At 50.9% G+C, this 24,335-nt stretch overlaps 1 protein-coding gene across 2 annotated transcripts; it reads left to right on the top strand.

The window, feature by feature from the left end:
- The first annotated feature begins 4,892 nt into the window (after positions 1 to 4,892).
- TRAPPC3 (trafficking protein particle complex subunit 3) lies at positions 4,893 to 17,849 on the top strand. Of its 2 annotated transcripts, none has more exons than XM_010977537.3 (5): positions 4,893 to 5,066; positions 11,413 to 11,510; positions 11,748 to 11,847; positions 12,754 to 12,936; positions 17,152 to 17,849. In XM_010977537.3, the coding sequence occupies exons 1-5, from the start codon at positions 5,025 to 5,027 to the stop codon at positions 17,182 to 17,184; spliced, it is 456 nt and encodes a 151-aa protein (XP_010975839.1). In that variant the 5' UTR covers positions 4,893 to 5,024; the 3' UTR covers positions 17,185 to 17,849. The 2 variants fall into 2 exon arrangements, with proteins under 2 accessions (XP_010975839.1, XP_010975838.1); XM_010977536.2 differs by lacking the exon at positions 17,152 to 17,849 and adding an exon at positions 13,412 to 14,166 and having other exon boundaries at positions 4,895 to 5,066.
- Positions 17,850 to 24,335: the final 6,486 nt, after the last annotated feature.

A 24,335-nucleotide genomic window follows, 5' to 3' on the forward strand; every position in this document is an offset into this window, starting at 1 on the left:
CTGAAGGAAGGTCACAAGGAGACCCCTAAAAGGGCTAGACTTTCTCTCCTCTGGTGATGGCTGGGATGGGGAGAGGCCCAGGAGCCTTGCTGCCGCCCTTCCTCCAGCATCCTGCAGTTGGTGTCTTCCCTGCTCCTCTAGGGTAATTACAGGCCTGCACCACTGATTTACCCAAGTCTCTAATCTGCTGGGTCTCTCCGGGCTCCAAACTGGGTGGTCCTGGCCCTGAACCTCCCCTAGCCCCATCAGAAAATCTCCCGGGAAGGATTTTCTCCCCTGTGTTCTACCCAAGGAGGGAGTGAGTTCGTCTGACTCCTCTCCCCCAGATAATCCTTCTTCCCAGCCCAGGGGAGAGGATCCCCCAAGCCCCTTGTTAGTGCCAGCTGAGGTGCGGCCTCAAGCCAAGTCAGGCCCAGCCTGGCCAGAGAGCGGGGCGCTTGCTGGGAAGGTGGATCGATGATGATGGTGCTGCAGGGATTGACAGAGGGGAGGAAGGAGGAGGCGAAGCTGGGCCCTGCCTACCCCATCCCTGCCCTTTGTCCTGACCTCCAGAAGGTCACTTGTCTAGTTTTCCATTGCCCAGAGATTAGGCCCAGTGATATGCTGTCCTCTTGCCCCCCTTTCCCGCCAATGTCTTCTTGCTTTGAGCAGCTCCAGAGAGCAGCCATTTCAAGGGAGAGGGTGGGAAACAAAAGAGTCTGGGTCTCAGGCAACCTGGGAGCAGACTGTCCTGGGACGAGTGAGTGACTGAGGGCCTGAACCCTCTTGCGAGGGCTAGGGAGAGAACAGTACTTTCTCCAGCCCCAAAACATTAGAAAAGGATGATGATAGATGGCCTGAAACTGGAGCTGGTAATCTTAAGCTACTGTCTTAACTTTTCTGAAACCTAGTTTGCTCACCAATAAAATTAGGAAAATAATAATACCATGGAGTGACATGGGGTTGTTGTAAAGGTTAAATAAGCCATCCTAGGTGAAATGCTTAGCACAGAGCCTGGCATATAAGAAGTGCTTAATAAATAAGTAATGATGATGATGATGGGCCTTCAAAAGGAAAAGCAGGTTAGGATGAGGAGCAGATGCTCCATCTTTGTTGTTAGCCATCCCATCTGCAGGGCGAGAATGATGGGGTCCAGAACTGTCCTTTGTGAGGTGAGAGGCCTCAGGGCCTGCATCTTCCAGAGCTGAACAGGCCCACCCTTAGCCAGAGAGTGACTAGACTCAGTGTTGATGAAATGAACCCAACAGGGGAGAGCTGTCTGGGATAGTTCTTCCCAACTCCCACCGGAGATCCTGGGGATACTGCAGGGAGAAAGACATACAGGAAGCGGGAGGAGGGTATAGCTCAACTGGGTAGAGCACATGCTTAGCACACACAAGGTCCTGGGTTCAATCCCCAGTACCTCCTCTGAAAATAAATAAGTAAGTAAACCTAATGACTTCTCCCCTCCTTAAAAAAAAAAAGACACATAGGTGGGAATAGTGAGGTACCCTCCTTGGCTAGAGCTCAGGGATAGTGGAGGGGAAAATGGTAGCTAAAGATGAAAAGGTAAGCCAGGGATAGCCTATGTAGGAGGATTGGAATGCCAGTTGGCACCAAGATCTACATAATGTAGCTCTTGGGGAGCTGTTGAAGGTTTTTCAAAAGGGGAAGGGTGAGCAGTGCTTTAGAACTGGAAATCCTCCATTGTGTCTAATAATCTAGGATGGACTTTGGGAAGCTCCCTGCAAAGAGGCAGTGTATGGTGTTAGCCTGCTAGGTGGTTCTCAGCCAGAGGCAGTTTTACTCCCCAGGGACATTTGGCAATATTTAGAGGCATTTGTGGTTGTCACAACTAGGGGCGTTATTGGCACCTAGTACTTAGAGACCAGGGACGTTGTTTAACATCTGCAATGCACAAGACTGCCCCCGGAACAGAAATCATCAACCCAAAATGTCAATGGTGCCAAGGTTGAGGAACCTTTCCCTAGTCTGAGGGTAGAGGCTCCTGCACCTCCTCCCAAGATGCTAGAGGTGGGGACATCTGGGAGTTAGGCAACTTGACAGACAGTTCTGGCCAGCCTCAGAAGGCTTCCTGCATGCCTGATGGGTCCACAGGGAGTCCTGGGAGGATGACTGAAGGGGAGCCAGGAGAGCACCACTGTCCTGTGATTGATGCAGTCAGAGTGGACAGATGGAGTGGGATCCTCTCCATTTACCTCCTAACTGACCAGGATCCCTGGTGGATCCCAGACCTTGGCAACTGACAGCGTTTAGAGTGGGTGTCTCTGAGTTTAGGGCTGGGTGACAGTGCTTCATGTGGCCCCTTAAATATTAGACATCCCGGAGAAGGAGCAAGTGGGGCACTTGCAACATCGGGGGCTGAGGCCCCAAGAGGATGCCCTGCCCTCTTTGGTAAGGGGCTGGGAACGCTGTCGCCTCTCCCGTGCCTTCCCTAGTGCCCAGGGCAGTCCCCTCCCCCTCCACGGAAACAGGCTTGAATGAGCCGTTAGTCTCACCATGAGGCTGGGCTGGGGCTAGGAGGTAGGTCACTGAATGAGGCTCAGAAATATGTCCCCTTCCTGATCCCCCTAGGGGGATAGCAGGAGCGAGAGCATTTACAACCTCCTAGGTTTGGTGGGGCAGGGTCCGGGATGAACCTGACAGAGAGGTGAAGGAAATCACCAGGAGATTTGACAAACAGATATGAATTTGGACCAAGGCCCTGGAGACTGTCTCCACACCCACAAAGTAGGAAGTGGGAGGGGCCTCATGGTGGGGGCAGCTGAGAGAACAGATACCAGATTCTCACTCCCACCCTACCCACAAGACACCGCAGCAGGAAGCGGTCTCTAACCTAGACTGCTCTCCTGGGGAGCCATAGCCTCCAGGGCTCAATCCCTGGGGCTGGGAGTAGGGAATGCCTTCAAAAGTGGTGTTGACACCAGCTGAATTAAGGCCTCCCCCAACCCAGCTCTTACAGAGAAATAACTGAGAGGGATTGGAAGGGAAGGAACTCAGATCCAGGTTCAACCCTTTGGATTCTGGGGGGGGGGGGGGGGTCCTTGTCTAGAGCCCTGTTAGGGATGAGATTCTGTCCTTGCTGTGTTCTTTTCCAGGGAGGAGAAGAGGGTTCCTGGTGTTCTTAAGCATCCTGGCCTTGAGGGGTGGTGGAGAGGGACTGGGATTTGGGAATGAGAGCTCTTAGAGCAGTCATCTAAGTAGCCAGGAGGGAACCCTATGGATCAGCCTGAGATGGACCTCCACCCTTAATTCAGGACTGGTGACTCTGCAAGGAGGAGTTCCAAAGAAAAAGACGCCAAAAGGAGGAATCACAGAGAGAGGAGGAATCACAGAGAGAGGAAGAATCTCAGAGGTTGTGAGACCAGTAGGGAAAGGCTCCGCCTCCTGTCTCTCCAGAACTGTCCTGCCTGACAGCAGGCTGGGTGGGGTCGGGCGGCTGGCCGTGACTGTGACTCAGGTTTCTGTGGGCAGCCAAGGGCAGCCAGCAGGGAGGGGCCCAGACCGACAGACAGGCCAGCCAACTGCAGCTTTCACCTCAGCTGTCCTCTCTCCGGGGAATGCAGGAGGTTCTTCTCCAGCTTTGGCTAGCCCACCCCTGCCCCCAACGCACCCTCATGTTCCTTCCCAGAACCCTCAGCCAAGGCACTGACACAGGAGGGAGAGCCAAAGGTCACCGCCTCTAGGGAGGCCCCAGAATGTCTATGCCATAGGGAGAAGAGTATAATGATCGGTCCTGCACCTCGAAGGAGAGACTGGGGGAATCTTGGGTACTGGCTCTCAGGCTGAGTAGCCTGGGCCCCCCAGCCTTCCCCATCCAGGCTGGCTCACGTCTGAGCAGGCTGGTTGTCATGGTGAAGGTGAGGGGCTAGAATGCAGCTGCTGCAGAGTCAGGCTACCAGGCCTAAGTGAGGAGAGGGTGCTCAGGGACTCCCATCCCAGCCCTCTCAGAACTGACCAGCCAGGGAGGGATGATTGGAGCTGAAACCAAAGAGCTATGATTGGGGACTATAGGACTTCCCCTTGGTGATGGGTGAGGGTGTGGCCAGCACATTCCCCTAGTGTTTCTGGGGCCTGTGTTTTTAGAGAGTGGCTGGAAGAAAGGGAATGCACATTTACTTTGTGCCAAGTGCTCTGCATACATGTCTCACCAATCTTCACAACAACTGAGAGAGATCCAGCAACTTGCCTAAAATGGCAAAGCAGGGACTAAACCCCAGGACTGGCTGCTACCAACGCCCAGGATCTTTCTTTTCTGGGAACCAGGCTATGTAGTTGTTCTAGGAGAGAGATGGGGAGAAAGTGACCTGAACTTTATGTATCAGACTGGATTATTTCATCAGGAGGCCACAGTGGTAGGATGCAGCTGCTGGCTACGTTTGCGGTTTGGGGACAGATGGCAGTTTGAAGAGAAAGGCACTAGAGAAATGTTTGGCACATCGTAGGTTGTTGTTAAATATTTTTGTAAAAGAAGCTAGATCTGTGTATGAGCCATAGCAGGTTTTCAGGGACATCCTGGGAGCTTCTGGGTCTGAATTGCAAAAGCGGAAGAAGCTAGTTTAGTTTGAAAGAGGGACTTTCCAAGACCAACCCCAGCAAGAGAGGAATTTGCGGAGCATCTTGAGGCCGGGTTCGGTGTTGGGGGTAGTGAGAGGAAGGGGAAGTGTGTGGCTGAGACAGGATTACCGCAAGCTGCGGGCGCCACCCAGCGGCCGGAATGCAGCCCATCGGGGAGCCAGGCTCCACGAGTCCGCCACGCGCAGAGCACTCTGGGAATTGTAGTCCTGTTGCGCTAAGGGGCGGTGCTGTCAGTGGGGCTGTTGGGTGTTGTAGTCCGGCGTTTATTGGGCGGGAATTACCCTAGTCGGCCGGACCACGAGTCCCGTGGTGCCCCGCCGTAGGCCGCGCAGGCGCGGTGTGTCAGTGCCGGTCAATCCCGAACGCTGAGGGGCGGCTGAGACTTCGGTGTTAGAAGGTGGTCCCTGAGTGGGTCTTTGGCGAGACGCGGTAGGGCAGCCGGCACCATGTCGAGGCAGGCAAACCGTGGCACCGAGAGCAAGAAAATGGTAATTTGGAGCGTGTGACCTCGGCGGGCGAGGCGGAATGGAGGCGTTCTGGGGAAGGGGCCCGGCGCGGGCGCGAGGCGCAATTGGGAAAACGCCCTCTCTGAGCGCTGGGAGGGGGTGATTCCGCTGGAAGGAAGGAGGAGGAGGCTGCTTGGTGGGTCTGGAGCGGAGACTCACTCCGGGCCCGAGGCAGGTTGGAGGGCCGCTGAAATAGTTCAGAGACCCCTCCCCCGAGGCCTCGGTACTGCCAGGTGCTAGACCAACGACAACGACGGTAATAACAGTAACTCCCACTGTTTTCTTAACTGTATGTGAGGCACTGGGCCAAGCACTTGACATCCATTATCTCATTTAATCCGCAGACTCTCTCAGGTGGACAATGTCTCCGTTTTAAAGCTCAGAGAGGTTGCATAACTTGCCTAAATTTACAACTATAAAGAGTTAGGATTTGAACTCATGTCTCTCTGATCCCAAATGTGTCTCACACTATGCTGTGGACTTTGTAATAGATGCTCAGATACTGGTCTTCCCTTAAAGCAAGAGTAAGGGGTGGGCCAGGGTAGGCAGTAAGTAAATGGTGGCCCTCTCGTGAAAGGCTAGGCTCCCTTATTGTTCTGGGAATAGTGGGAAACCTTATAGCTGCATAAAGTTTGTCTGCGGATGGGGCCTCGGTCTTGGAAGTAAGGTAAAATGACTTTTTTCTCCACACTAAGGGGATTTCTTGGCAGATGTTCCTTTTCTTTGGCATATTCTTACTTCTTCCAGAATTGCCCATCTGTCTTTGTTTTCCGATTTACAAACTGAGTTATCCGACGTTGCACGCAGGGCAAATCAGGGGCCATTTGTTGACACGCAGCTCTAGAGGGGATGACTGCACTTCCTTAAAACCTTTGCATCTTACACCAGGAAGAGCCACCAGAAGTGGGCAGCCAGGAGGCCCTATTACTCCAGAGCAGTATTGCACTTAACTTCTCTCGCATACCCCTTTTGGGAAGTTGATGTTTGCCATGGGTCTTCTGTCCAGAAATAGTAAATAGACAGACATACGCAGACATTTGCTTACATTGGAGGAGGGGAGGCGTTGTAGGTCCCGTGAAGATACTCTGTGAATCACAAGTTAAGAATTCCTGTTTTGGAGGAAATACCAAGAGTTTAAATGATAAAAAGATAAGACTATTTTGCTAGGAAACAATGTCATATAGGGGGAAAAGCATGGACATTGGTTGGAATTCTGTCTTACTTATAAAATGGGGACAATAATGCCTGCCTGGGATTAGAGATAATAGTGTAAAATGCTTGCGTCCTCCTTTCCTTCTCCTTTTCCTATGATATGAGCAGATATGAGAAATCTTCCTGCTTAGTTTTCATATCTAGCCCTTTTTTTTTTTTGGTATCTTTTTTTTTTTTTTTTTTACCTGGAATCAATATTGAAATCTTTAACACCATTTTAGCAGGAACCTTCAGTCTCCACCCCCAGTCTTCAGTATTCACTCAGTTTTGGTGAAGTGAGGGAATTAGGAGGGGGCAGCAGTGCACTCCTGCGTCAGGGTTTTGCTACTGCTGTTGTCTCTGCTTGGAACTTCTCCCAGAGAGGACCTAGCTGCTCCTCACCTCATTCACACTTACTCAGATGTCACCTCCTCAGAGAGGCCTTCCTTGACCACCTGACTAATTCTCTATCCTTTTACTGTACTCTGTATTTTTTTCAAGCACTGTCTGTTTCATTTAAAGTATTTTATTATAAATTATATATTTACTTGTTTATTTTCAGTCTCCCCCATGAGAATGTAAACTCCATGAGAGCAGAGATTGGTTTGTTCACTGCTCCATTTTCAGCACCTAGGATTATGCTTGGCACTAGGCAGTCTATATTGAATGAATGACATGAGTGTTTGGTGCCTCATTCAGTTCCTGTTGGTACCTACTTGGGGCTTGTCACATGATCCTCTTTGTAGCCACCTGATTTTGACATGCTCCTCTTCTCTCCTCTCCAGTTGGAGTTTCCCCCTCAAGCAGCCCAATCTTCTGCTGATTGCTGTGTTCCCACTTAAACCTTACAAGACTTAAACGGTTAATATGCCCAAGTAATTAGATCTCTGCTTTTAGTGTGTGCAAGCAAACAGTCCATTTTTCTACCAAACCTTTCCTGAGTCTCAGCTCTGTGCAAAACATTGTGCTTGGTGTTGTGGGAGATGCACAGATGAAGTCCTGGTCCCTAACCTTAAGAAGCACATACTCTATGAAAAAAGCAAAGAAGTACACAAGACAGAAGTATTACACTGTCTGGGGTTGAGTCTTGGTTTCACTGCTTTCTCGTGTGACCTTGGGCAAGTGCTGTCATTGTTCTAAGCATCAGTTCCACCATCTTTAAGAAATAAATTTAAAAAGGTAATAATAGTGTCTCTATCATAGGGTTATCTGAGGATTAATTGAGGTATTGCATGTAAAGCTAGCAAAGTGATAGTGCACTTAAGAACACAGTTGACACTCAGTAAAGGTCAGCTAGCAAGCATCTTTTTTTTTTTAATTGAAGTATAGTTGATCTACAACACTGTGTTAGTTCCAGGTGCACAACATAGTGATTTGATATTACTGTACATTAGAAAATGATCACCACGCAAAGATATTAGTCTTCGTGTGTTTGTATGGTGTTTGGTTCTTGAATCCCATGGACAATCAGGCCTGCCCTTCTTTTGGGTTGTAGCTCTATTCTCCAGAGCTCAGGTGAGTTACTACTTGAGTGGCAGCCCTCAGAGTCTGTATGACAGGAGGCAGGAGAGTGAGAAAGAGGGATAGACTCAGCCCTGTTACTTACCTTCCTTCCCCAGCTGCTGGGGGGGCAGTCACACTGGATTACTTGTGCTGACAAAAATAGTAAGTAGGACTCTTGGAGCATTAACTCCAAAAATCAGCCCCCTTTAGGAGTTTTGATGTTCTGTTTGGGGCACTAACTAAAAATTGCCTGAAAACCATCAAGTGTGGCAGCTCACCTGAGTGTAGGGCTTAGCTTAGTTCACCCTGCTCAGGTTGTGCCTGAAGCAGTTGGAGATCATGTTGGCTATGCCAGTATGAAACCACTCCTATGGTTTCTTGGTCTGCAAAGCATCTTTAAGTCCATTATCTCGTTTGACCCTCCCATCAACCCTGTGATTGACATGCCAGATTTCACTGTTACTGTTTTTGTTTGGGGAGATTGAGGTTTAGCAAGTTCTTTCTAGTGATTTAAAATCTTCCTCTTTAAACCTAGCTCAGGGTGCTTTCAGGCACCACACCACAGAGACCGAAAATAACAGTATCTACTTCTAGAGTGTGTCCTGTGCAGCAGGAGCTCTACACACATCATCTTCTTGGAATCTCACAGTAACCCTGAAGGGCAGATAATGTCACCATCGTGCAGATGGGAAAAGCTGATGTGCAGGGAGATTAAGTACTGGCTTAGGATGACATAACTTTTTATAGGACAGTGCTCAACTATAAGAAGACTGAGTCTCAGTCTATTGGTGATTAAACTATCACCTGTAAAATGGGGATAAATAATGTTTGTTCTGCTAACCTCTCATGGTTGTTGTGAAGGTCAGTAAGTATCAGCGAAGACACTCTGCAAGTGTTATAGGTGTTAGTGATCATTATTATTAAACATCATTGAAGCAGTCTGAAAGTAGAAGTGTTGCTGAAGAGAGTCATGTTTCTGTTGGGAGGAAGAATGTGGTGCTTACGTTCAATGAAGAAATCGGACAGGTTGAATTGGCTGACCTTTAAGTTCCCACGGGACCTTACGTTGTAAGGGTCTTCAGACTCTGCAGCGTCTTGTTACTTTTCTGACTTGTTCTGTTTGCTGTTGTGTTTAGTCCTCTCTAATTATGCTGGTCTCACACGTGGCAGACATACTCCCACCTCAGAGCCTTCCACTTGCTGCCTAGAATTGTTTCATCTAGATATGTTTGTGACTTTCCCTTATTTCCATTAGGCCTTTGTACAGATATCATCTTGCACTTTTTTAAAAATTTTTTTGGGGGGGTAGGTAATTAAGTTTACTTATTTATTTATTTTTGGGGGGGAAGCACAGGGGATTGAACCCAGGGCCTCCTGCATGCTAGCATGCACTCTACTACTTGAGCTATACCCTCCCCTCCAGACAAATACCATCTTAAGGAGGCCTTTTCTGACTGCCCTATTTAAAATTGGACCCCCCGCCCCCGACACACACACATACAGGTGACCATAAATACTTCTAATCTTCTTTTATGCTTATTTTCCTCCTAGCACTTATCACCATCTGGCAAACCACTTATTTATTCCGTTTATTATCTGTTTCCCTCTTGTTAGGTGGTCCCTGGTACATAGTAAACTTGGAATGAATGATTTTTTTCTATAACACAACTCACTCCTATTTTTAAAGTCTGAAGACCTTTAAGTTGTATATTTTTGTCACATGCTGTTCCAAATAGTCTTGGTTCACAGTTGAAGATGGAGAAAGACTTGCAAATTAAGTGAGGGTTTGAAGAGCCTGGGTCAGGGATCTTATTCCCAGATTCCAGGCATATTGATTCTGTGACCACAGACAGTTCTATTTAGGACCTTGCTTTTTCTTATTGGTAAATTGGGGGCAGTTGCATGTATAAAGTGCTTGATAACATTGTGATGTGCATGTTACTTGGCATCATGGTGGGCTGAGGCTCTTGGAGTCTCCATCCAAGGGCTCATTAATAATAGAAGGAAAGCTGTCCTGATTTAATGCAGTGGAGCCAATGCTATGACTGGTTACTGCTGGATCGTCTCCATCCATTCATGCCCAAGCCATCCTAGTGCCAAACCCTTAACTTCACTAAAAAAAAAAATCATTCTTCTCCTTAATAGCTTCCCCTTAATTGTCATATTTAGTAAACGGTCTCTTGGAGATATCCTGGTCTGACTGTTGTAGCTGAATTCAAAGAGCTTCCTAATTCTGAAACTGATTCTGACCCTGTAATGCAGCTAACTTGTTTGTTTTTTGAGGGGAGGGGGGTATTGATCCTGCAGTTGTGGGGAACAGTGGACAGAATGAACATTGGCTTAGAATCTCCTGGGTTTTGTTCCCCAAAATTACTTTTGTCAGTAATTAGCTGTCCTTGGGCAAATTACTTAACCATTCTGAGTCTCAGTTTCCTCTTCTCTAAAATGAGATTAGTTCCTGTCCTTTCTGCTTTATAGAGTTATTATGGGGTGAAAAAATGAGATGATGACAAATAGAATGAAGTACGATGTAGGCAAAAGACATTCCCGTTACTGTTCTTGCAGTGACCTCGTGGGGGTGAGGTGAGAAGCACTGTGAACCTGGACCTTACCGCCAGTGATACTTTCTTCTCCAGAAAACTTGCAGACAGAAAGGTGCTCTGCTCAAGTCTGACAAGCCTCCATTCAGAAAGGACTGATTGGGTGGCAGTCTTATTTCTGCATGAGTACATTAATCCAAATGTGCTGTTAATATGTTTGTCACTTTGTTTTTAAACTCTGATAATGCCTTTCCCCTAACGTGCTGCTTTATTCTGTGGTCTTGCTATTTGCCATTCCTTTCACCTTCCACATCTCTCAGTTTCTTGGTAGGCAGGAGACAGGATTCTTTATCTGAGAAAGAGTTTCTGTGATTTTTAACTGTGGTTATAATAGCAACCAGTCCAGGTCAGTATTGTGTTCCAGGTACTCACTCAAAAGATTGTATGCCTTTCAGAGTTACCTGGAAACACTTTAGCTATATGGCTAGAGGAATATTATTTTTTTCCATGTTGGTAACTTAGAGGGATTATTGGTTATCACTAGTGCAATGGACTTCGTCTGGGACTTCCTTCCTTCCCCATGGACTGGGCCCCTGGGCTCTCTGCTGCTCCCGGGAGGGGCCTTGGGAGTACAGTTTAATGTCCAGGACATTTGTAGGGAAGTGATGGCTCACACCTGGTAACACACAAAGGCTAATTTGTAAATGTCTGTCTCGGGTCTGTCTTTCACTGTATCTAGTGAATGACTGTTGCTCCCACACCAGATTTTAGTGGTCTGTGCTTAGGCTTGGTAGCTGTGGTGGGTTCCTGGGTCAGCAGAAGCCCACCTTGGTGTGTTGGAAGGGTGACTGCTTAGTGTGTGAGGTGCCTTTTATAGCCCATTTACAGTGGGTTTGGGGTTTGGTTTCAATCCTGTCATGTTGACCCTAGGGAGCCAAAATCTTTAGCTACTCACCGAAGATGATGGTCTTGCCCACCAGACACAGGTGACCTTCCTTTGAATTTTGACAGTTGTAGTACGGCTGATCCAGACTCTCACCAGACCTTCCCTTTTGTGTGGCTTTTTGTATGACTGCCTTTTGAATCTCTTTTAGAGCTCTGAGCTCTTCACCCTGACCTATGGGGCTTTAGTCACCCAGCTGTGCAAGGACTATGAAAATGATGAAGATGTGAATAAACAGCTGGACAAAATGTGAGTGAGCTTCCTTGTGGGAGAGCCAGGAATGGGGCCTCTAAGCGCACTGAATCTACACCGTTCCTTAGAGCCCAGAACAGGGTCCTCGTAACACTTTGGGTACAGTTTCCACTGCTCATTTGTTGGGATGTTTTGGGGGTTGTCCTCATTTTCACTTTACCATCAACAGCTTTATGTTTAGACGTAGGACATTCAGACCCCATAATCTAGTCTGTTCTCTCATTTCTTTCCCAGGGGCTATAACATTGGAGTCCGACTGATTGAGGATTTCTTGGCACGGTCAAATGTTGGGAGGTGCCATGACTTTCGAGAAACTGCAGATGTCATTGCCAAGGTCATTATCCTGAGCTGCCTGGCCATGCTGAGGAATTATCATTGGGAGGCACTGCTTACCACTCTCTCCGTCTCCCTTAGAGAGGCCCTTAGTTTCCAGAGGACTAGCTAGGCAGCAGTTTGGGCCACAGAAGCCTTCCTGGTGTTTTGGAAATAGCACAGACTGTGAAAAAGGAAAGAATGGTTGGGATCATCCCTGTGGATTAAGCCCCACTGAAATCAAAGCCAGGTCTCTTCAGCTGTGCAGAGGTAGCAGCGTAGCCTGGGGTTAAGAATATAGACAAGCCTGGCTTCAAGTTCTGGCTCCAGTACTTACTAGTTCTTAGGTAAGTTATTTTTAACCCCTTTAATTACCAGTTACCTCATCTTTAAAATGAAGAAAATGAAGAGCTACCTCATAGGGTTATTGTTAAGGAGTAAGTGAAATAATGAACATGAGCATTCAGGTAAAATGAATGCACTTATCACCATGTGTGTATAGTAAGTGTTTGCTATTAATGTTAGTGTTACATATTGTAGGATTAATAATAAATGATAACACACCTGTATCTTTGTGGTGTCAGTTAGAAGGGTTCAGATAGCAGAGAGAGTGGACAGGGAAGTGGATTGGGACCTCTCTGGGCTTAGATGCTGGTTCAGGGCAGTTACCGCCATTAGAAGATCAGTGCTTCCTTCCACTAAGAATGCAGGTAGTCAGCAAGTTGTTGCCTAATTGTATGATGCCTTGAAGTAGAAGGGTGTGGAATTGTGCACAGATGCTTTTCCCTTTTTGCCCTGAATACCTAAATGTTCAATGTCTTGCAGAGACCACAGTTTTTCCCTGAGTCACTTAATTCCCCTTGCCAGTTCCGTCACCTTCCCTATTGTACTGCTCTTCCCCGTGGTGCCATTGTGTGTCTCTTGACAGGTGGCCTTCAAGATGTACTTGGGCATCACTCCAAGCATCACCAATTGGAGCCCAGCTGGTGACGAATTCTCCCTCATTTTGGAAAATAATCCCTTGGTGGACTTTGTGGAACTTCCTGATAACCACTCATCCCTTATTTATTCCAATCTCTTGTGTGGGGTCTTGCGGGGAGCCTTGGAGATGGTGAGTGCAGCTCTTTACTTTCTGAGACACCTGCAATGTGATAGAGGCTTAATAAATGTTTGAATGAATGAATGAGAGGGTGAGAAGAAGGGCCTTTAGCTCACCCCAGTGGTTTTCTGCCTGAGATGATGACACTGCCACTTACAGGATTCAAGTTGGATAGCCCTACATGGTAATGATCCTTCCCACTAGGCTGGGAGGTGGTGCTGTCAGCCCCCGAAGGCCAGGAACATCTGTTCCCAGATTGGCTCATTGGGTGGCACTTATATCTGTGAGTGCTCTTCGCTAAGTCTCTCCTGTTGGGTCGGGGCCAGTGCCCTGTGCACAGGGACATTGGAACCGGCAATCTTGTCCTTGTGGGGAGCCAGCCCCCTTGTTTAGGATGCTGTGGATGAGTCAGCTACAGCTCCATCCCCAGTGGTTTCCCAGGGGCTGTGGCTAGGCGCTGCCCCTTCATTTTCCCACTGTCCCCCAGGTCCAGATGGCTGTGGAAGCCAAGTTTGTCCAGGACACCCTGAAAGGAGACGGTGTGACAGAAATCCGGATGAGGTTCATCAGGCGGATTGAGGACAACCTCCCAGCTGGAGAGGAATGACCATCCCCAGGACTTCAGGGTAGCGAGCAGGAGCACTTGTTGGAAAGCCTCATTGCTCCTCTGCCCTCTGGAATTCAGTGACTCTTTAACACGGATGTTATATATTCTTCTAACCTTGTTTCCAGTCTCTGTGCTAATAAAGAGCAGACTGTGATATAGTCCACTTACCCTACAAGTGTGCACATTCAGGAGGGAAATTCTTTGCTCCCTTTCCCTTCAGAGGGGCTGGATGTAATCATCTTTGGTTGGACTAGAAAGAGCTCAAAGCATTTTACATTCCTGTTTGAATTTTCCAAAGCAAAATTCACTTTGACCCCATTAAGAGGCAAGCCTAGCACATCTATCCCTGGGTCTTCAGAAAGCCATTGGCAAATGGCTGTAGGGAATCCAGGGTTCATGGGATGGGGGAGGAGAAGCTGGGAGGGGTGGGTAGGAATCGCTAGCTGTAGTGTGACACACTCTAGTGCTTGCCAGGAAAGGGGAGCCAGTCATGCCAGAAACACTGACTTCTGGGAAGCCATCCAGGTCTCTCATTCCTCCCTGCTGTTTGGAGGCAACATCTCCTCTTTTTACAGAGGGTCCATCCTTTTTTCTTACCAGTTCTTCAATAAAGACATTCTTGAGTGAAACCCCAATCATGTCCTGTTTTCTTTCTGCTTAGCCCTGGGAATTTTGTGCCAGTGGGGTGAGGAGATGTGCTAAGTTCCTGGGCCCTGCCTTGATTTTACCTGGACTAGGAATAGCTTCTCCCCACAGACCAGAGAGCCTGGGAAACCTGGGAGCATTGAGGCTCCTTCAGAGTCATTTTTGTCAACTGTCTGTAGCAAAATCTAGAAGCAGACCATTATCCCAGATGTACCTAAAATGGACTATCCTGGGCTCTTGGCCACCAGGTTGGAGGATTTGGCTAGAAGGACCATGTAAACTCTTGTGTGTGCATTACCTAATTCACAATAATTCCACTTTTAGAAGGGAGGCCACAAGTTGCCCAAGGTCATACAGCTAGTAAGTGGAGAAGCTAGGATTCAAAGCCCCAGCCAAACTCCAAAGCCCATGTTCTTAACAATGATGCCTGGTTGGCACTGTGTGTGTGGCGGAGGGGTGGCGGGGCAGGCCTGTGGCTCCCTCTCAGTCTCACAGAACTTAGGATAGTTTTTTTGTTTGTTTTTAAAAAAAAAAATTTTTTTGGGGGGGGAGGTAATTAAGTTTATTTATTTACTTTTTTTTGGTGGAGGTGCTGGGGATTGAACCCAGGACCTCATGCATGCTAAGCACATGCTCTACCACTGAGCTATACCCTCCTTTCAGGACAGTTTTTAAAGGGAGGGATCAGAAGTTGTCAGGCTATATTTGGTAGCCCTATTCTTGCAGACAGCCTAGGGCCTTGAGGTCCAGATACTCAGATTGTTAGGAGGAAACAGAGCCCCCAGGCCTTCCCCAGGATTAGTAGACAGGCCTGAGATGGGAGCATTGTGCTTGAAGTGTGTCTGGGTCATACAGATTAGGACCCAGGTTCTGGGACACCAGTAAGAGGCACACAGCCTGCCTCCTCTAGCTGGTTTAAGCCCTGGGGGAGAAGGAAAGGCCACTTTTGTGTCCCCAAATATAGGAAGGCTTATGCTCCCTCTAGGATCTCTGAGCCTCTTTACTTCTCTGTCCAGGTACAATTTGAGGCCCCAAGGCACCCTATTTTAGTCAACTGTATCCTTAGCACCCAGCCTAGGGCAGGGTCCAGTTACAGCAGAGTTTGAGTGAATAAAGGAGAGAATAAGGGAATTAATGCTGGGGCCCAGATGTGGAAAGCGTTGTGTGGTGTCTGGACCCTGCCAAGAAAAGTGAGCTGGACCACCCTTTCCTTCTCCAGGGGGGCCCTCGCCCTTCCTCTCCTCCCAGTACCACAGCCTACTTTCCAGCAGCTGTTTGTATGGCGTGAGGTTTTAGATATTTCCTTTCCCAGAATTTAACTTGGGCGACATTACAGGGTCGGCAAGCTGTTGAAACAAAGCCCCCTTAGTGAGTTCTCCCAGTTACAACCCCACAGTTGTGTGATATGCACTCAGGGGCTAAAGGAAGGGAAAGGGCTGAGGACTATGAGCCGTTCAGAACATCACCTCACCATCTCTCCCATGGAGCCAAACATACAAGTCCCAGCTACCCGACAGCTGGTCCCCCCACTCCTGAAATTAATTAGCTGTAGATTGCATATCCCATTGCTTTACTATGCTGGGCAGAGCTCTAAGAAAAGGCCTTGCTCTGCAGCCTTTGGCCACCAGGGGTCTCCAAATCATCACTGTACTGTCCCAGAGAGTAACATTGGATCCCTGGTTTTCAGAATTTGCCAGAAGATGCACCTGATGGAGAAAATCTCAGACGCTAGGCAGAGCCTGAAAGTGACCCCTTCTTCTAGTCACAACCAAGGAACTTGAAAACAAAGCTCACACGCTGCCTGGCTAAGGGCCTGCCTACTGAACCCAGGGAAAGAGCACATTGGCTAGGAAGTCTCTGGCTTCCATACACACCCCAAACTCTCATGCTGGCCTCCTGAGTTGGATGAGCTAGTTCTGAGCCCTCCCCTAACCAACCCCCCTTACTTCCTGAGACCAGAGCACCAGCCCTGTTCCCCTGATGTAAGAGAGTCCAGTTCCTGCCCCAGACTCCCACCAATGACGTTTCCATATTTAGGTTACACTTATCCCTGGCGGACTGGCCACCCCTACATTTGTACTAGGCATCCAGATCTGAGAAGGAGGTGGCAACAGAGGCCTAGGAACAGAAATTGCATTAAGTAAAATTAAAATAGCCTCCTAACAAGCAGTTCATTGTGGATGGCTGAGGTGGGGGTGTGCAGGAAAATCATCCTCTGGTTCTCCTGGAACTTAAGTGCTACCATGTGCTGTTCCCTGAAAGCCAAAGGGCCGGTGGGAGGGGAGGGGAGGGGAGGGGAGGGGAGGGGAGGGTGGCGGCAGACGAGGAGCCTCACTGTTACCAATCCCCAGCCTTTGATGTGGGGCCAGGCCTGACCCCAGGACAGCCGCTGGCCACTGCCAGGGGAGCTGTGGGACGCAGCGCATTCCTGGGGGCAATTTACACTCCTGGCAGGAGGAGAGGAAAGTTTCTACTGTGGGGAAGGGGGCGGAGAGAGGATGCTGCAGTAGAGGTTGGGGGGTGGGTGTTGTCAGGAACAATGCAGGGAGCCAAGGCACAGGGCAGCACCCTCCTGCCTTAGCCTGGTTCAACCTGCTTGGCTGGAGACCTCCTCTAGAAAGGCTTCTCTGGTGGATCCAGAGCTGGTGAGAAGCAGCACCTTTGCCCCCCACCACACACATGGGCCCGCCCAGGTATAGCCAGCCCTGGAAGATGCTGAGAGATGCAGTTGCTCTTCCCTCCTGGCTCTGGGGGCCTGGACTGTCAGTCATGAGGGAATCTAGGACTGAGTCAGGCTAGAGGAGGGCTGGGAAGATGGACATGACAGCAATGTGTGAATGAGGGCGGGCAAATGTTATTCATAGCACCTGGTAATATTTATTGCAGGGTGACTATGTCCCAGTGCTGTCTAAGCACTTTACGTGTATTTCTCATTTAGCATTCACAACAGCCCTATTACTATTCCTGTTTTGCAGATAAGGAAACTGAGACACACAGCTGATACATAGTAGATTCAGCACTTGAACCACAAATAGTCCAGTATTGGATACCAAGCTCTTATCCAGTATATTATGTGTTGCATATGTATATTTTTGTGTTTCAGTGGGTGACTATTTCCTTGTGTTTCTTGGGGAGTGTGTCTGTATGTGAATTCTTTCATTTAACAGAAGTGTAGCCCTGAGCTGGGGGCTGGGGCCATGGAGATGCTGGGAGCCCCTATCCATGGGGAAGCAGCTGAAGGCATGTGTGGTGGGGGGCAGGGGAGGAGAGGAGAGGAGAGGTTGAAAATGGGAGCCAAAGGCAGGTCTCAGCTCTGCCGCTTATTGATTATGTGACACTGGACAAGGGAGTTTAACTCTAAGCCTCAGTTTTTTCATCTGGAAAATGGAGATAATAATGCCTACCTTGCTGACTGTTTTGAGGATAAAACAAAATGAAGTATGTACATTTCCTGGCACAGGCTGAGTGTTCCCTAATTGGCAGATATGATGAACATGATATTAGGGGAAGTGTCTTGCAAAATTGCTGTGTGTGGATCCGTGAGTGTCTGAGTGTGTGCAGATGGTAGTTTTGTGGAATCAGGGTCATGTCTCTGTTGTTCATTGCTGTATTCCCAAGCGTCTAGCACTACGTTCAGCACAAAACAGGTGCTCAATAAATTCTTGTTCACTGTCAACCGAGTGTAAGAAGAGAGTGAGGTGGGCTCATAGAAAGAGTGGTGAGTGGGCAGTATGGGTTTTCACAGGGACCATCTACATTTTATGGGGCTCAGTGCAAAGGAAAAATGCAGAGCCCCTGGTCCAAAAATTATTATGAATTTCAAGATGACCCAGGAGAGCATTAAACCCAGCCCTTCTGAGCTGCACACCCGCGAAGCCAGCCTTGGCCTCCTTGCCTTTGAGCATCACCAGCCCCAAGTCCTCCCCAGCCCAGCTGTTCAGGAGGGTGTAAAGGAGACTCCACCCATGGCCTGCTGTGCTTTGCTGGCTGCCTGAGCAAAGGGGAGGAAGGGGCAGGATTGCGCAGTGTGAGCAGGCCAGGAAAAGCAGAAGGAGGGGCCCAATGGCCTGCAGACCTCTCCCAGGGAGCCCCTCCCTCCCGAGCCAGGCCATGCCTGAGAACAGCCCTCTGCTCTCCATCCCTCTAGGAGCTCACCTCCCACCCCAAACCACCAACCAGGCCGCTGGGTGGTCTGGGCACATGTGGTCACATTTAGATGTTGATTGAAGCAGAATTGTTATAAGATTAGAATATTTAAGGTAACTTTAATTTCCACGACATTACTGGGATTTTTGAGGATGGGGCTGAGAGATCCCCTGGGGTGGAAGAGAGGAGAAAGGTGGGGGGTGCAGGAGGGGTCTTCATTTCCCTAGTCCTGTAAGACAGGCCTCTGGCAACTAAAAAGAAGAACGGAGGGCTAGACCGAGGGAGGGACTTCCCAGGAATGGTAAAACCAAGAGTCCAGTCCTCTGGCAGATATGGAAAGTCAGGGATAGGGATAGGGGCATGCAGAATCCCAAGGTGGAGTAGGAATTTACTAACACTGCACCCCCTCCCCAGACTATTTGCACACCCCGGGCCACACATCTGTGCAAACATCCTTCCCTTCCCTCATCTTACCAGACCAATGGAAGGGGTGGCAAGAGGAAGGTACCATCCAGGTCCTCCCTAGGCTCCGACCTCGGGTGGTGGGAGCCCAGAGAGTTTTCTTATTGACAGATCAAGATAGAAATTTAGAAGGAATGGGAGAATCATGGTAACAGTACTAACAAGGGCTAACATTTTTGAGTCATTGCTATGTGCCAGGCTTGTGTTAAGCCCTTTATATTCACTGTCTCTTCTAAGAGGCCCTATGGCTCAGTGAGAAACGGGAAGACTGGGGAGTCAGCCTGCTTGGAGTCAATTCCCAGCTCACCCACTTCCTAGCTCTGTGACCATGGGTGAGTCAGTGAACCCATCTGTGCCTCAGTTTTCCTTTCTACAAAGTGGAGGTAATACTCATACCAACCTCAAAGGGTTGGTGTGAGGATTAAATGAGTTAATTTACATGAAGTGCTGAGAATAGAGCTTGTCATGAACTAAGAGCCCCACAAGGGTTAGCTGTTGTCATTAGGGACTATCATTATCCCCCTTTCAAAGAGGAGGAATTTGAGGTTTGGAGAAATGAGGTCACTTGCCCACAGTCACAGAGAGGCAAACCCAGATCTGCCTGACTCCTCGGCCCATGCTCTGAACCACCAGACAGATGCCAGCATCAGCTCCGCCAAGGGCTGTGCTAAGCAGGTTACATTCTTCGTCTGGTTCAGTTTAACTACGCATCCCATTTCATACCCCTGCTCAGGCCTAGAACTGTCCTTTAATCAAACTCTCTGCTTCTTCTGGCTAAAGGAAATGAAGCCCAGAGAGGAGTAGCAACTTGTCCAAGGCCACACAGCAGGTGACCACAGGCAGAGCTGACCCACTGATATCTAGACACCACCAGAGACAGATCAAAGGTGGAAGTCCCTGGCAGGTGGGATGGGGAACCTGGCTGGGGTCTGGCGTGGCCTAGCCCAGAGGTGAGCCTTGGCGGGAAAGTCTGTGATTTCTGGCTCCAGGATGTTCATTTCCTGTCTTGAAGTTTGCTGTGCAAAGAGCTGGTAGAACAGGCAGCAGGGTCATGGCAAGACTGTCTCAGCCTCTTGAGGGATGGACAGCTGAGGCCCATCTGGGGGTGTCCAGTGAACATCAGGGGCTGCAGGACAACAGAACAGGGCCCAGGTGGCCTCCCAGGGTGGGCCGAAAGGAGAAGGAGCTGAAGCCCGCCCTCCCTGCAGGGCCTTCAGCTGAGGGAGAAGAGAAGGGCTGGGAAGGTGCGTGTCACGGAGAACCAGGCCGGGGCCCTCAGGAAAGCTGAAGGAAGGGGTGAGTCAGGAGAATCAGGTGGAATGGTGTGGGGGACTGTCTGAGAGTGTGTTGCCACGGCTGTGTGTGTGAAGCCCACAGGAGCCCTTTCCCTAGCACAGCACACCCTCTCATTTGCCTGCTTGCTTCACCTGGTCTCCTTCACTGAGCTCCCCTCCCCCCTCTCTAAGACCAGCTCACACTCAGAGCTAAGAGCTCTACATGGATTAATGGATTTAATCCTCACAACAAGCCTATGAGAGCTTTTCAGATGAGGAAACTGAGGTGCCAGAGGTTTGGTAACTTTATCAAGACATGCAGCTGGTGAGTGGTGGCATTTGGACTTGAACCCAGATGGCCTAACTCCAGAGTCCCTGCTGCTCATCTCCCACCCCATCCCTGAACACTCACCCCCATCCCACTCACCCCTATCCCATCCCCATCAAGGGCCTGGTTTTCACACCAGCTTTGGGGGAGGGCTGCTGCTCTCCACCCCAATCAGTGTCCTCTTAGGTACCCTGCCAACCAGGCCCCATCCCCTTCCCTGGGCAGTGCCCCGCTTAGCTCCCCTGTAGCCCTTCTGGCTGACTCAGGCCAGGAGGCCAGACTCAAAGATCCCTTGCAATCCAGCCAATCTGAGGGGTAGGATGGGAGTGGGCCCAGACTCTGGAGGTGGGTGAGGGCGAGAGGCCCCATCAAGGAGTGGCGGGGCTGGTGTGTACCTTGGCAGGGGGACAGCAAAGTGGGAGGCCCTTGGAGGGCAGGCGGTAGGAGAGGGAGGGGGCCGTGGAGGTGGGCCCAGACCCAGAGACAGACAGCCTTGGGCCCTTCCTGCTCCTTTTCTAGACCTGTGGAGGGTGTGGCTCTTTCCCACTTAGACACACAGACACACAGACACATACACTACCACCCCCTTCTAAACTCCACCACTGCACCTGCTGCCTCCACTTCCTCACCTGTCGATGCTCCTTTGGCCTCTGCAGCCTGGCTCCTGCCCCTCCCCTTGCCCACCAACCCAACCACCATCCTCTAATTGCCATTCCCAAAGGACTGTGACATCTGACCCTGGAGGTCTTTCTGGCCCTCTGGAAAGACTCTGCCTTTGCTTTCTGAGTCACTGTTCTCCTGGTTTCCCCCCATCTCCCAGCCCCATCTTCTCAGTCTTCTTTTCTGACCTCTTTTCCTCTACATGTCCTTTGAATGTTAATGGTCTCCATGTCCTGGCCTGGACACTCCTTCCCTGGGCATCACTCCCATGACATCATCACCATCTATACACTATGGGCCCTGTCTCTAGCTCAGAACTCTCACTTCCCTTCTGGATCCGTGAAGTCCCGCAGCGGTGTGCAACACAGTGCATCAGACCATCCTCCTTCTGGACCACCACTCCCCAGGGCCCCAGTGAAGAACCTCCCTCTTTCTAGGTCTCTTAGCCCCACATCCAAATCCCACCTATTCTACCTCCTTTACTCCTCTCACATTTGATCCTTCCCTCCACCCCCACTGTCCACCTCACTGGACCAGCCAGGATTATTCCAGCAGCCTCTTCACCAGTGTCCCTGCCTCTATCTTCCTCTGCACAGAAGTCAGGAGGCTCTTTCTAAAGCACAACACTGACCACGGCAGTGCGCTGCTCCAGTCTTCAGTGGCTCCTTACTTCCCTGAAGTGAAATCTAACCAGCTTCAGCATGACCGCCTGTCTCTGCGAGCACAGGCTCACCTCCCTAAACCCAGAATGTGCGAGTCACTACCGCCCCTCCTCCTACTTCTCCTGTAAGCCCTCCTCCTCAGCCTAGGTTACTGCCCGCTCCCAGGAAGCCTTCCGCGGACTGCTCATTTATGGGCCGCCATCCCTGCGCTGCCCCTTCCCCGCACTGAGCACACCATGCCCCCTTTCTGGCCGGGTCTGGATCTATGTCCCCCTAGACGGGTCGCCCCCGAGGGCAGGGGACCCTAGATGCAGGCACAGGGTACGTGAGCGTGAGTGGGGGCCGAGCTGCCAGGGATGTGCGTGGGCGGGGGTCTCCGCGTGCGTCCCGGGAGGGCGGTGGCTGTCGAGGCCGAGCTGGGCGCGCGCTCGGCCGGGCGGGGCGCGGGCCTTGGCGGTGGCTGTGGAAAGAAGAGGGTGGAAGCCCCGCCCCCCTCGCCCCTCCCGCCCCCCCGCCCCGCGCCGCCCGTCCACTCCAGCAGCCGCGAGGGGCAGCCGGCAGAGCGACGCGGAGCCCCGCCGGCGCGGACCCCGACGACGCCCCTGCCTGGAGCCCGCGCACCCCTGGCCGCCCTCGAGGGCCGGGAGCGGCGCCCGGCGGCCGCCCCTGCAGGTAACCGCGGGGAGGCGGACCGGGCTGCCGGGCTTGGGGGCTCCGAGGGCAGGACCTAGCCTGGGCTTCCCCTGAGATTGTATGGGACAGTGAGGGGTACCTTGGACTCCAGGGTGGGGATGGGATGGGGGACTCGGGCCAGGGGTCGTCGCTGGGATGCGGGAGCCCATTCCGTTCCCTGCTACCTCGGCGGAAGCCCAGATGAAGCCCAGATAAAGCCCCTTCCTCCCTTCTTTCCCAGAAATGGGGCGGGGGCTCCAGTTTCAGACAGTCCCGGTGAAATTCCTGACGATGCGACTCTGAGCAGTCACTTCATCTTGGGAGTCTCCCTTCCCACCTGTAAAATGGGGATGACAGAGTTTGCATCGCAGGATGGTGGAGCCGGGAGGAGGGAGCAGGGGCCTTAGACACCCTGCTGCAACCCCAGGCAGGGGAAGCCCCTCAGCTTTCCTCTCCCCATCACTGTGCCCTTTCTAGTTTGCTGGCAACCTCCCAGTTTCTCGTTTTTTCTGCCTCTGCCCCCAAGGCCTTCCTACTCTAGATGTCTTGGCAGCACCCCTAAAAGTGAGCCTGAGGTTCTGAGGAATGTCCCTGCCAGAGGCCCAGCACCTTCCTGTAGCCCGGGCCTGAGACCTGCAGGGGTGAGGGGGCTGTTGCCTGGCCCAGAGGGACTGGGGTCTCAGGGCCCCAGAACAGCCTCCCCATGTGTCTGTCCTGGGGCTGGAGACACAGTGGCCCCAGGAGTTCCAGGAGGAGAGATACCGTTTGGCCAGAGGAGCCCAGGAGCTGAGGAAGGGCAGACCCAGCTGAGTTCGCTTGTGCGAATGTGTGGAGCCATGTATGAGCCTGTCAGTGTGTGCGTTTGTGGGGTGTGAGGGGGACAGTGAGTGTCTGCCACTGTGTTGTTCATGTGTATGTCAGTCAGTGTGTGCTTGTGTGAGGCCCTCAGTGTGTGTGAGAACATGCTAGGCTCTGGACACAGAAATGCCACTGAATTTCCTCAGAGGATTCTGGCAACCCAGAAGTCCTTCCTTCTGTCTGCCTTCAGCGTCTCTTGCTAAGCCCTGTGACCTTGCTGGTGACAGGGTCCATCCCCTCCTTGGAGTGCCCTTAGCGAAGGCAGACTCCCAGGGAGCTGCCTTGGGTGTTTGGAAGATCTGGGGGCTGTTGAGCTGGGATGGCTGGAGGGTCAGACAGTGTAGGGTTCCTCTCTGGGGACAGACCCTTACTGCCCTGAGCAGGTGGGGGGCCCTCAGGGAACCCAGGGGAGGAGATGGGGGGCAGTAACCTGGGCGGGGGAGTTGGTGGTCTCAGTCGGGGCATAGATGCCCCCACTGACCTCGAGCTGGGCTGGTGAATGCTGATAGACCCTCCAGCACACAATCACCCCAAAACGAAAATGAGGGTAATGAGGACATACCACAGACATACACAGTCATGCACAATCACGCACCAGAACATGCTTTACTGAAACCCACACCACTGCTGAAACCACAGACAGCATGTGCATGTGTGCGCGTGCTACAGATGAACTCCTACAGACACATGGTAGGCCCTACATGGCCCAGCCAGACATGCTCAGACAGGACAACACACACACTCCACACTCAGACACACTCATCAGGGTCTCTCTCTCTGGTTTCACTCTGTCCACACAGTGAAAATTAGTGTTTCTGCTCGTTGGCTCAGAGGAAAGGGAAAGAAAAATGGAGGTGACTGTGCCAGCAAGAGGGGGTCAGAAACCAAACAAGGCTGTCAGCCTGAGCAGCCCACCACCTCCCCTGCTCCAGGCCTAGGCCAGACTGAAGGTTGGTTGCCCTGCTGACCCCCAGCCCACTCCAGACCCCACAATGGTAGGCATGGGGCTCCCCCTGTAGGAAAGTGGGGACTCAGATGAGCTGGTCCCATCTGTGGCCCGAGGCACTTACAGAGCTGGGGTGGAAGAACTGGGGAGG

This window comes from Camelus dromedarius, chromosome 14 (assembly GCF_036321535.1).
Source record: "Camelus dromedarius isolate mCamDro1 chromosome 14, mCamDro1.pat, whole genome shotgun sequence".
In the NCBI taxonomy this organism is placed as follows: domain Eukaryota; kingdom Metazoa; phylum Chordata; class Mammalia; order Artiodactyla; family Camelidae; genus Camelus; species Camelus dromedarius.

Bases quoted from the DNA above. Each gene is read 5' to 3' on its own strand.
- TRAPPC3 (XM_010977536.2), top strand. From the start codon at position 5,025: ATGTCGAGGCAGGCAAACCGTGGCACCGAGAGCAAGAAAATG. The intron at 11,511-11,747 runs GTGAGTGAGCTT...TTTCTTTCCCAG, and splicing joins AATAAACAGCTGGACAAAAT to GGGCTATAACATTGGAGTCC. The intron at 11,848-12,753 runs GTCATTATCCTG...GTCTCTTGACAG, and splicing joins CTGCAGATGTCATTGCCAAG to GTGGCCTTCAAGATGTACTT.